The sequence below is a fragment of the Dreissena polymorpha genome, chromosome 15, assembly GCF_020536995.1.
Source record: "Dreissena polymorpha isolate Duluth1 chromosome 15, UMN_Dpol_1.0, whole genome shotgun sequence".
Taxonomy (NCBI): Eukaryota; Metazoa; Mollusca; class Bivalvia; order Myida; family Dreissenidae; genus Dreissena; species Dreissena polymorpha.
The window spans coordinates 61831329-61844431 of NC_068369.1; the positions used below are offsets into that span (position 1 = coordinate 61831329).

The 13103-nt window shown below is 37.8% G+C and overlaps 3 protein-coding genes across 3 annotated transcripts in view; 2 read left to right on the forward strand and 1 right to left on the reverse strand.

The window, feature by feature from the left end:
• The window catches only part of LOC127860418 (nascent polypeptide-associated complex subunit alpha-like), a 415045-nt gene that overhangs the window by 133270 nt on the left and 268672 nt on the right, over window positions 1–13103 (forward strand). The gene's annotated exons all lie outside the window — the stretch shown is intronic.
• Window positions 1–13103, forward strand: part of LOC127860412 (uncharacterized) — a 395662-nt gene that overhangs the window by 78895 nt on the left and 303664 nt on the right. The window lies entirely within an intron of this gene.
• Window positions 1–13103, reverse strand: part of LOC127860404 (macrophage mannose receptor 1-like) — a 68589-nt gene that overhangs the window by 1647 nt on the left and 53839 nt on the right. Inside the window, exons 34-44 of the mRNA XM_052398461.1 lie at window positions 9902–10042; window positions 9463–9591; window positions 8395–8564; window positions 7725–7827; window positions 7368–7463; window positions 6319–6464; window positions 4052–4226; window positions 3587–3692; window positions 3030–3190; window positions 1827–2006; window positions 724–800 (exon numbers count right to left, since the gene is read on the reverse strand). Of these exons, the coding sequence (XP_052254421.1) occupies window positions 724–800; window positions 1827–2006; window positions 3030–3190; window positions 3587–3692; window positions 4052–4226; window positions 6319–6464; window positions 7368–7463; window positions 7725–7827; window positions 8395–8564; window positions 9463–9591; window positions 9902–10042 (1484 nt within the window). The remainder of the gene's footprint in view (window positions 1–723; window positions 801–1826; window positions 2007–3029; window positions 3191–3586; window positions 3693–4051; window positions 4227–6318; window positions 6465–7367; window positions 7464–7724; window positions 7828–8394; window positions 8565–9462; window positions 9592–9901; window positions 10043–13103) is intronic.

Genomic DNA, 13103 nt, shown 5'->3' on the forward strand with positions numbered 1-13103 from the left:
GCAAGCACTGTTCATTTTCATGGAAAACGTTAGGAAGAAGACCGTTGTATCCAAAAGGAAAATCTCATTAAAACAAATCAGTCTAGCTCATTGAAAACGTGACTTAATGCATGTACGAAAAGTCTATTCCCATATTAGCCAGTGGAGGCCGCACAGACTAATCAGCCACGACACTTACCGCATTTAAGTTAGTTTTTGCACATGCTTGAAGTCCCGTTTTCTTATAATGTTATAATGAGGCTTAATCAAATATGTGCCTCTACTGTTTATATATGTATTATTGTATACTATCAACTAACAGCTAATGTTAACGAGCAGTTGCTAACGATGCTAAGTGAGCAGACGAGCACATCGATGGCAAAACCAGTTTAGCAGAGATTGACGCATTTACAATGAACGATACAAACTATGCTACTTAAAAACTTAAAAATGCTTTGATTCTATTAAAGCTATAGTTGCTTAACCCATTTATGCCTAGCGTCTAGAAAAAAGGCCTTGACAAACAGCGTAGAACCAGATGAGATGCCGCATGATGCGGCGTCTCATCAGGGTCTGCGTTGTTTGCTTAAAAGAATTTCTGTAAGAAATATTCTAAATATAGAAATAAATATACTTGACATCCCAAATTTTGGAAATACATTGATCCAATGTAGAATGATGGGAGAGTCCACTAGGCATAAATAAATTACAGCTAGAGTTGCTTAAAACTATCAAGATGCGCACTATGTATATAGGAATGGAGTCGTTGCCGTTGCCGATGAACTGACCGGGCGATGTGGCATAGCCTGATGTCGGCATCACTGAAACACAGTCAAAGTAGGCATGAACAAGCGGGAGAAATGTTCAACGCGAACCTCACGTGATAAGTTGATATAAACATATTTTTAACAAAAACATTGGTTTCTTTAACATTATTCTGCCCACGGTATTAACACAGAGATGAAATATAAATAAAAAAAAAGACATATTCTTAACAGGCTTTCCAAATCTTGTTTAACACAAACTTCCAAATATACTTATAAATGTTATTGTTACATACGATTTATTAAGATCGTTTTTTGTAGGTATGATAGTTAATTTTCTGTAAGTGTGTTAACATATACGACTTAAATATGTAAACATATTTTAAAGTTGAATCCGACTATTAGGGTACGCAATGTCTAACAATCTGTATCAATAACGTAACATTATGATGTGCATCTACTTAATCTACACAGTACATTATGTTGTTAGTTTAGTTCGGAACCACCTAACAGCTGTTAAACACACTCATAAATAATACACAACATACATTTAGATTCACATTTTTATAATATTGTTTTCATTTAATTCTCATTTATTAATTTTCAAATAATGCTGAAATCAATATGATTTTCGAATTTCTATTGCTCATCGGACAACCATTAAACTGACGCATTCAATTGTGGGTTGTCCTGACAGTCGGCTTTTAAAGAAATCGGATATACGACCTCATGATTTATTCGGAAAATTCATTCCAATAAGAAATCAAAATTGTTGTTTTGGCCGCTAGAAACGATATATTGAACGCACCTCCTTAAATATGAGCCTCGCTCTCAGACAACATAACTTAATGCATTGGCGTAAAGTGTCGTCCCTGATTAACATGTGAAGTCTGCACAGGCTAATCCGGGAGACACTTTCCAATCTTATGGTACTTTTCGTTTAAAGGAATCTCATTACCACGAAAATCCAGTCTTAGTGGACGCTGCCGTCCCTGATTAGCGTGTGCGCCGTTTCATGAACGTGCAGTAAACCCCGTTTTCCCAAAGCAAGGCAACTATGTAACGTGAACCATCCCAGCGTACCTTGCGAGGACTTGCACACGTATCCCCGGTTAGTGTAGCAGTCGATGTCGTTCCACTTGCCCGTGTTGCGGTCGAACTCCACGCATTCTTCCGTCTGCCCGTGGCTTCCCAGCAGAGAGGGCTCGCCCGCGTTCCAGCTCACGAAGTTGATCGCCGTGCCGTCCGTCCACGTGTACCCGGCTAGTGTTGTGATTATTACGAGATACATTAAGACGAGGTTTGATTGACGATTGCTCAGCCGTTAAAAAGCTGAGTAATTATTGCGATTACGACCGTATTTGATACAAAGTATGCTTGGCTTTTGGGAAAGTAAAGATTTTTTTTTGTTAATTACATGTCTGGTTTACACACTATTACACTCCGAATCGTGTTTAACAGACTAACATAAATTCCGTAGCTTGTCGTCCATTATTTGATGTGTGAAATATTCGTTTATTGGTAAATATGTTTTTAGGACTTTATATTGGGTAGGCGTGGTTATTAATTCAAATGTCAACGTCTGAAAACTATAAAATATTTAGTTCTCCAATTGTTTGAAAGCATGAACAATGTTTGTTTTTTTTCAAAAACGAGAATTTACGTAAACATTCAAATGAGTAAACACATCTAAAACTGCTAATAGCTTTTTAGAAATGCTCCCCATTCAGGTCTCCTACGCATCATCATTGTTAACAAAATCTATCTGAATTAAACACGTGCTTAGTATTTCTCTACCAATCTACAAGGGCTTTAGTCCATTGGGACTTTTAGTTCCGAGGATGAATCACGCAGTACACCGCACTGGGTAAACGGGGCTGATCAGGGACGACACTTTTCGCGTGTGTAGTATGTTTTGTTAAAAAGAAAATCTTTTCATAACAAAAATCCAGTTTAGGCGGAGAAAATGTCGTCCCTGAATAGCCTATGCGGACTGTACAGGCCAATCTTGGTCTAAACTTTAACATTATAGGGGTCTTTTCACGTTATGGTAAATTGACAAATTTTTAAAAAATGGTTACAGATTCGCAAATTTTCTTTTTTTAATTTTATTTTTGATTTTTTTACTGGGGATTTTTAGATCCAATGGTTACATTAATCAATTAAAAAACATTTAATGACAAACTTCAATACATGCCAAAATCTGTGAAAAGGCCCTTTAAGCCCCGTTTCCCAGAGAGGGACTCAAATATATTTGCTACAGAGTATTAATAGGCCACACTCCACCTTGTCCGCCCTGCTCCAGTCCGATCCAGATGTTGGGCTTGTAGTGCGAGTTAGTGACATTTGTTTGCGCCACGAGGTTGAAGATGAACGTCATTTCTTGCTGCGAGTGAACGGAAGCGAGGTAGCCGCCTTGCTTGTGGCACTCCCTCGCGGCCTCGGGCCTTGTACGAAACAACAATAGCATTGATTGATGAATGCAAAATCTAAGCTTTTATATACCACCAGAGTAATCTCAGAGTTGGATATAATAACATTCTAATAACTCTTGACTAACATTTGGGAATATTGATATTCTAGTGGTATCCAGTCATTCGCAGACATACAAAAATCACCTACACAATGCATACAATAATCACCTATACAATGCATACAATGACTATACAAAAACAGAACGAGGATCTTTTTCATGCAAAATATTGAATCTCAGTGTTTTAATCATGCAATTTATTTTAATACTTGTTAACTAGGGCAATACTATCACAACAACAGAACCGAGAACACTAAATACAAACCAGATTACCGCCATTGTGTATTACTGGTGACTAGCTAGTTCTTACCATGAGCGACCTGTGTTGACAAACGCGCTGTAGCAGTAACCGCCATTTATAATCCAACCGGTCTGCTGACATTTATTTGAAGGGGGCGGGGTCGTTGGTGGTGCAGCTAAGCAATGTACAATACAAATGATTGTATTGGTTGTCTGTATTTGGAATAGCTTGATATCATTACTTTATGTCTTTATAACGGTTTACAAAGTGCATATTTTTTCACAGTATTTACCGCATTCTCAGATTCACCTCAACAATAAAATCATAAGGTTTGATCATCAAAGCGGTAATTCTCACTTAGCAGTTCAAAGCATGATATATTCACATTTACCTATCGAAATAATACAACACGTTTGTATGATTTTAAGCGATCGTACTTCATTTATATTTTAAAGTACAATTTAAAAGATATCATTACATTATGAATACTCTACTGATATTTTCCTAAACAACCATCTAACGTGGCTATCCCACCTGTTGTAATTTCACACACGTATCGCATCAGTCGATTGCAGTCCGTATCGTTCCACTTTCCTTTATTGTTGCTGATCACACAACCGCTGCCGTTGAGTCCATACGAGGGCTCCTGCCACCCCCAGTTTGTATACACCACGGGCCAACCGTCCACCCAACCGTACACGCCCTTGACCTGCATTGCATCAAGAGGGCACAATCATACACATACAGGTGAGCATCATAAAACATGTACATGTACTACCAGAGCCTTTGATAATTTTTAGCATAGGTGCAACGCACCTATGCTTAAGGTATAAGCTACATTTCGAAAACCCACATGGAATGGTTGACCATTATGAAGCCTTACCTGATCAAAAATCAGACGAAATATCTATTTAATATAGTATATGGTAATTCTTACATTTTTTTGGAAACGTTTTTCTAACGTTTTCTTCCAAGAATATTGCTGACACCGTTTTTAGAGAATTTTTCTAAACCGTTTTACGTGAAAAAACCTTCTAAGAAACTAAAACAAATTTCGTTCGTAAAATAATTCTGTTCTTGTTGATAGTGACCTCACACCTAATTTCTATTTTCTTCGTTTACTGTCCTGGGAGAGGTCAAATGTTTACATAACTGAATTCATATGACCCTGGTTTAAGGATTTGTAACATTTCATCGGTTAATTATAAATAGAAATTAACATGTTCTCAGCAGGAAGTGGGGCATAAAGCACTTTTATTCTTTGAAAATGTGTAAAAAAATGGCGGAGTACGATGAATGTTTTCTGATTTATGACATGGATTCTGACCTGCCTTTCTATGGATTTGACGAAGTAGAGTTTGAAAGTAATAGAGATGTGTTAATTGAAGTTAAAATGATTTACTTTGAGCCAGAAATTAACGTTACGAGTAGAGCTAACGGTTTAAATGTGGCATCGGATTTAATGGATTCGCGCGAATTCTGGACGAGTGTTGTGTCTGTAAAATATTCAATGGAAAGCTGTAAATGTATCAAGTTGGAAAAGAAAACGGATGGTTGCATAATGGTATGCGTGAAGTAATGTAATTCTACATATTTATTTTCATAGTTATGTCATTTTGTAACCATTCACATTCGTCACTATTTGGAATTCCCGTTTCTAAAAATAGAACATTTTGGTAGCAACAACAAGGGGGGCGACTCGTGATGTCAGAAATCGTTAAGGTTACAATATACTAAATAATCATGAAGGCTGTACTCTCTAAACAAATCATCATATTTTCCTCGAAGGCATGTTTTACACTTTAGAGTGTTGTTCTGGTTTTATTGTTTGGAGATATTGATAGGGTAGCATAGGTGTTCACTACTAAATCCCTGAAATAGGATAAAGTTGGAGATTAAAGTAAAAAATGGCACTGCAAAAGGTTACAATCCACTAGAAAACGGCCGAAAAAAAGATGCAAAACAGTCGATTTTGATTTCAGTCGAATTCTTTTTTGGTTTGAACATGGCATATCTTTTTTATTACTTAAATTGATTCAGCTAAGAATGCCCGTCAAGAAAAGGTATGGTTATGGGGGTCTCTATGTGCAAAATGTTGTATTTATTTTCGCTCAAAGTTGTCGCTTATACATCGAAACATATAAGGAAACTATTTAGTATATTTTGACCTAAACATTTACTTCAGCAGCAACTTCCCTGTATCTTGCAACTATGCTTTCAGCGCCATCGGCGCTCTCGTTGCTATGGCGGCTCTGGGAGTACATATGCACCCCTTCATAAACACAATCGCAGTACTGGGCACAGATTTCGTGTGCATCACTAAACAGATGTCGTTCGTTGCCAATTAGGAAAAGCGATGAATAAACTTCAAAAACACATTTAATGACTGAATTGTAGCCTACGGACGTTATGCTTTGCATGCAACCTAATAAACACGACGATGTTCCAACACACTATTCTTGCGGACATTTTCATTTTGAAATTTTGAAAAGTGTTAATATTCGACATCTGCTCGACATCGTTATCGACGTAGGTTACATCAAATATCATGATGTAACAAGTTTCCCGCTCTAGTCTCTAATCTTAAAAGCACAAAGTACATAAGTTTTTTACCTTCCCACTGGTCAACACAAAATAACAACGAGAGTTTCCTTAAATGAAAATACATCTTACAGTAAAGAAATATGATCTTTTTAGAGAGTATAATATTGAACAGCTCAATTATTTACTATACTGTAACCACAAGAACGTAAACTGCAGAAGTCAGAAGAAACTTCCGAGGACCTCCGATTCCTACGCACCTTGCTATCGGACAGGCCGATCCAATACGAGTAGTTCTGAAGGACGAGACTGTGCACGAACGCAGATTCGTAGACGCTCGTTATGGACACAAGGTTTCCGCCGCCGTCTGCCTGGCATGCCACCTGAGCGTTAGACCAGGTTCGAGCTGCAAAACAATGTACGGTGTCAAGATAATATGCACAATGTACATTTATATTATATGTTTTTGTTTAGTGATGTAACAGCGCCTTACCTGCAAGATGAAATAGTTACAATAAACATGAACATTGTCTCCTGTTTTATTGACAACATGATAACATGTTATGCTTATTTTGTCTAACTGACGTTGTTCTCTCACTTAAATGTATTGCGACACACAAATAAGATAAAGATTTGATTGAATTGTGGTTGTGTTGTGGATCGTGTTTGCAATGACTAATAATAACATTACAGAATAAAGAGCAATCTAAATGAATGTACGTTTACCTAATCCAATGATTTTCACGCCGATACACGTCAGTAACCGCCTAGTGACACTTACAGTCGAACGCCTAGTGACACTAACAGTCAGACGCCTAGTTACACTTACAGTCAGACGCCTAGTGACACTTACAGTCAGACGCCTAGTGACACTTACAGTCAGATGCCCAGTGACACTTACAGTCAAACGCCTAGTGACACTTACAGTCAAACGCCTAGTGACACTTACAGTCAGATGCCCAGTGACACTTACAGTCAAACGCCTAGTGACACTTACAGTCAAACGCCTAGTGACACTTACAGTCAAACGCCTAGTGACACTTACAGTCAAACGCCTAGTGACACTTACAGTCAGACGCCTAGTGACACTTACAGTCAGACGCCTAGTGGCACTTACAGTCAGACGCCTAGTGACACTTACAGTCAGACGCCTAGTGACACTTACAGTCAAACGCCTAGTGACACTAACAGTCAGACGCCTAGTGACACTTACAGTCAAACGCCTAGTGACACTAACAGTCAGACGCCTAGTGACACTTACAGTCAGACGCCTTGTGACACTTACAGTCAGACGCCTAGTGGCACTTACAGTCAGACGACGCACTTGCTTTGTAACAACTGCTCTGGAATCGTGAGTAACCAACTCCGCAGTTGCTACTTGGGGTCGTAACCACAATACTGGGATCTGAATGAATAATATAAACAAAACAATATGAACACGCAAATGTGAACACATGAATCAACGACTCAAAGAATCAATCAATAAATCATTAATCAAGTTATGAATGAAGGAAGAAACAAATGAACAATAAAAAGACAAATGAAAGAACGAACAAATGATCGCATAATAGAGGAGACCTGGCCATCGACCAATGTGTCGCCTTTTCAGAAAACACACAAGAATCAGTAATAAAAGTGCTATCAAATACCTATTAATTTTAAGTACCTTGGCTAGTCTGACAAATGAAGCCCATTGGTTGAGAGCACTCTGTGTCCGCCCAGCGCCCCTCAAAGCCTGGTTTGTACATGCGCATGAGCACACAGTTTTGCTAAAACAAAGAAAACACTCAACGCTGAGCAAAGTCGTTTATCAATATCTTCAGACGACAAGCACTGTGTATGCATTAAGCAGCTTCTGTTACGTTTTTGTTGTGAGAGCGAGTGACAAGCCTTCCCGTACCACATGGTAGTCTTTCCAGAACAACGTGGCAGTGTTCCCGTTATATTGTTATAGCCAGGCCATTACCGCGTAAAAGTGTTTCCCTGTATACCAGTGTCATGTGACTGGATTCCAAGACCCATGTCGCAGCATATTGTGACAGAATACGCAAAATCCCCGGATTTGATTTGCGAGTACAACGTGACTGATTTCCAAGTACAACGTGACAAAATTACCAGTTTAATGAAAATGGGTTCCTAGCACCATGTGCAAACATGTACAGCATCACGTGACAAGATTTCCAGATTGTTACTGCAAGTGACCATATGCCCAGTACCACATAACATGATGCCCATAATAACGTGACTAGTTTCCCAATACCACGTGACTGATTACTAAGTAAATAACGTCAGTTTTAGCTGTTCAGCCACTTTGTACCCGGTACAACTCGACTCACCACACCCTTTTGCTGGGGATTCTCAGAGCGGCTGGTGGGCTCTCCGACGTCCCAGTTGGTGTAGATGAGGGGCGACTGGTCCTGCCAGAGGAACTTGTTGTTTTGGAACCGGTCCGTCAGGCCGATCCACATGCTGTTCCGTTGACCTTTACTCATCAAGATCACGAACTCTAACCGTAGCAACAGCGATTTTCATAACAAATTATTGGAATTCGTGTGAATGGAAATTCAATACTTTTGTTAAACTGGAAGTTGTTGTGTTTTTTGTTTGTTTTCGTTAAAGTGATATTATGGGCATCTTACAGTTTATAGGTGTCTATCGCTGCCGCTGTTTATTTTTGGTGTTTTCACTTCATATACACTTATATTTGTTAATGCAGCATCAACATACTAAAACAATATCCCGGAAACAGAAAACTAATGCATTTGAATATCAACTGTACTTTCGTTTGACAACTGATCACGCATGTACAATGTGAACCTAAATTTAGTTTTAGTGCAGATTCGTTTATACGACACAAAGACACCATTTTGTTTTACGGATCATTTCGGCTTACTGGACTTGGTGGGTCACGTAAAATATATAATATAAAATACATTTTTATAAACAACTGGTAGCGAGATGAGTTGCAGATAATTGGTCAGTAACCACATTTTAAGTTACTCTTTTGACCTGTTAATTCTTTTCAGCTCAATTCAACAGTGAAAAATTACCACATTACCACTTTAAGTGATTTTTCGTTTTCAAGAGTATTTAAGTCATAACATGGCCTAACTAACCAACAAACACTTCCTGGGCTACCAGTACTAAGTGCCCATACTTATGCATGTAATTGACAACTGTCCTACTTTAATAAAAGGTAGAAAGAAAAAGGCCATTTAATGGATTTCCCTTCAATATCCGGACAGATTTTGTTCGACCCCGCTATCCTCAGATTGTAAGTCCAGCGCTCAGCGCTAGCCAGCCAGAAAATGTAATACATTTTTATTTTCATTGTAGCTTTATTTCAAAATTTGATATTTCTCTCTGAAAATATAAATAAATTATTGGCATTTGGTAATACTTACGCTGTTCGAACTGGTCTTCTATGCTTGCAATATCATAACCTGTACCAAATTTCCGACAGAACTTGACAGCATCGGTGTAATTTAACCTGGCACTTTGTTGGACGCCTCCGATCAAGAAACACTTGTTACCTGGAAACATTCGTTCATGTATAATACTTTTACGTGTGCAAATTAGATGATGTAGTCTGAGCTTAAAAAGTAAATGTTTATTAACAGGTTCATCAAGGTATATATTTTCCAGTACACGTCTTATGAATGGGTGTTGATGTTTTTGACAGGACCTCTCTATTTAAATGAATATAGTCTCTTCATATGACTATTTAGAAAACAATGTGTACTATATTCAATACAGTAAGATGAAGCTTAAGTCAATGCATAGTATAAGAATCAAAGACATTCCGTTCAAAACATTGCCAACAAATCTACTTATGTCACTTACGCCCGCCAGGCGCCCTGGTGAAGCCATTTGAACATCCGCCCGAGGGGAAGGGCGTGGGGGACACAATTAGAGCTGCCCCACTGGCAGGCTTTTTGCACACGAAACCCTGTGGTCTGTTGCAGTTCTGATCGTTCCAGAGACCTTCAACAATACGAAATACTGATGGCAAACGTGCACGTACAAAACACAATCGTATTATTTCAGCGTAAGATATTTCAATCAAAAATGAGCATTCCAAAAGAAGAATTAACGAACAAAGTTTATAGATTGCCTGTCGTATAGGTTACCTCTATCAGTCAGACTTTACTCACACAGACATGAGTAACCATGATATCTATGGTAACCATTATCATCTTTTCTTTAATTTTAATCCATTCCAATAGATATAGCCATCCCATAATTTCGATTATATATATTCCTTATAAACCCCATGCTGGTGTTATATGGACGTTAAAACGATGATTCTGGTGAATGGTATGGACATTTTATGAAAAGTTTATTGTATTTCTGAATGGTAAATGAAAGAAAATAATTAATAAATCATGGTTGCACACAGCGGTGCATTAATTGTATAGGTCAATAATTTGGAAAATATGTTGATTTAACAAAAATAATTTATTTTGATGTAAAGTTTTTAAGTTTAATCTCTCACTGGTTCTGAAATTGTGTTCATTTAGAATCAAATTAAAATATAGTTCTTTAGTGACTTAATAAACAGGAAAAGAAGGCATACACATTTATTTCAATTTACAGTCGAAACTGACCTAACGGCCACCTGAAAATAACGGTCACCTGCAGACAACGGTCAGTCTGAAATCCCCCAGACGAAAAACACTATATCACGGTGCCTAACCAATACGGATAATACTGGAAACATTTGAACGTTTCCGGATAATACCCGAAACGGCACCGGATCATATCAGAAATATATTGACTGTTATGAGATGTGTTCTTTTATTTCAATATTTTCTTTTTAACGTTAACATTTTTCACAAAACCAATATTCCACGGAACAACTAAGACATTCATTGCATACTCGAGTAAATTGTATACTCGTGCTCAGTAACAAACACGTCATTATGCAGTGGGAACCTATATTGTCCAACAGTTTATGCACAAAACCTGTGGAAACGGAAGTAAAATGCAGATATTGGTCTATATTAACAATAAAATTCAAATTTCTGGGCTAGTTTCCTGATGAAAACGGCAGTATAATTATTTTTAAATCATTGCCATGATTAGTGACGGTTTAGTTTGTAGACAAAACATGTATTTTATGTGTCGATTGCTGGCACCGGATAATGCATGAAGTATGCACCGGATAATAGCCGAGACTAATGAATTTAAGTACATGTATAGCACGTTTAAAGAATGTATTGGATTCTGCTGATATGACAATCATTTTAAGAATGACTTCATTTTATATTGTTAAATGTAATGGGTCTGTTACTTCTCGTCCCTCAGCCCTGACCACTGTCTTAACGCATGAAAAATGACTTGACCCTACACTGAAAAAGGTTATTAAAACTAGGCATTTAAGGTTACACATGGTATTGGTTCTGATAAAATCTGATGTAGAACGCGTTCTATTCTTAACCGACCGATTCAGCAAAAGTATTTATAAGATATAAAAACCCGTTTATTGTTTAAATATAAAATTTATATATACACGATTCGATAACAATTTGAACAAGAGGGCCAAAATGGCCCTAGTCCTCACCTGAGAGGAGTCGGTTCATTTAATCTTTACCAAACGTCAAACTTGACCTAGATATTGTCCAGACAAACATCCTGGTCAAGTTTCATTATTATTGAACCAAAACTCTGGCGTATGGAGTGTATCGTAATAGTAAGATTTTACCTGGTGCCCTATATTTTGAGATGACCCCCTAACCAAACATCGAACTTTGCTTACAAAAATAAATATTTTGAACAAGATTCATAAAATCTCAAACAAAATTGTGACCTCTAGAGTGTTTACAAGGATTTTGTATAATATAATGAAAATTTGGACAATCTAAGGGCAATAATAATATGGCATTAATTATGTGATTTTGCCCATTATCAAACTTGACAGATCTTTCAGCAACTTTCATAAAGACTGCTTGAGAAGTGTGAATGCTAGAGTGTTTTCAAACCAAATGTGGACGAACGGACAACGGACAAAGACCAATTATAAAACCTCACCTGAGCAACCAGGTGAGCTTAAAAGTGTGTTTCACCGATCTGAGACATTTTCCAACTTGTCCGAGAAATCAATAAAACCAATGTAGTGACTAAGTTTCACGATTATAAGCTAAAAAAATGAGACTTCTTAAGTGTTCGATCACAAAGTTTCTCTCTAGTCACATAAGGAAAACTGCCCCCCCCCCTGGCGGCCATGTTTTTTGACCGATCGGAACCATTTGCGAACTCATCTGAGAGATATATAAAACCAATCATTTCACCAAGTTTCATGATGATTGGGCAAAAAATGTGACTTCTAAAGTGTTCAAAAGCTTTTTTTACTATATAAATATAAGAACACTGCCCCCCCCCCTCCCCCCGGCAGCCATGTTATTCAACTGACCGATTTTTTTTTAAAACTCAACTCCCGTATCAAGGAAACACATGTTCTGACCAAATTTCATGAAAATTGGGCCAAAAATGTGACTTCTAGTGTACACATGTTTTCACTATATACATATAGAGAAAAATGCCCCGCCCACTGGCGGCCATGTTTTTCACCGATCTGGACCATTTTTGAACTCGTCCGAGATATCAATAAAACCAATTTTTTGTCCAATTTTCATGATGATTGGGCAAACATTGTGACTTCTAGTGTGTTTACAGGGGTTTCTCTATAGCCACATAAGGAAAACTGCCCCGCCCACTGGCGGCCATGTTTTTCAATGGACCAGAACCACTTTTGAATTCAACCAACATATAATTAAGACAAACATTTTGACAAAGTTACATGAAAATTAGGCATGAACTGTGACTGCTACAGTGTTTACAAGGTTTTTCTTTTTTTTGACCTAGTGACCTAGTTTTTGACCCAGCATGACCCAGTTTCCAACTCCATCGAGATATCATTGGGAAAAATCTTCTGACCAAGTTTCATGAAGATTGGACAAACAATGTGGCCTCTAGAGTGTTTACAATGTATCTCTATAGCCAAATCAGGAAAACTTCCCCGCCCACTGGCGGTCATGATTTTCAA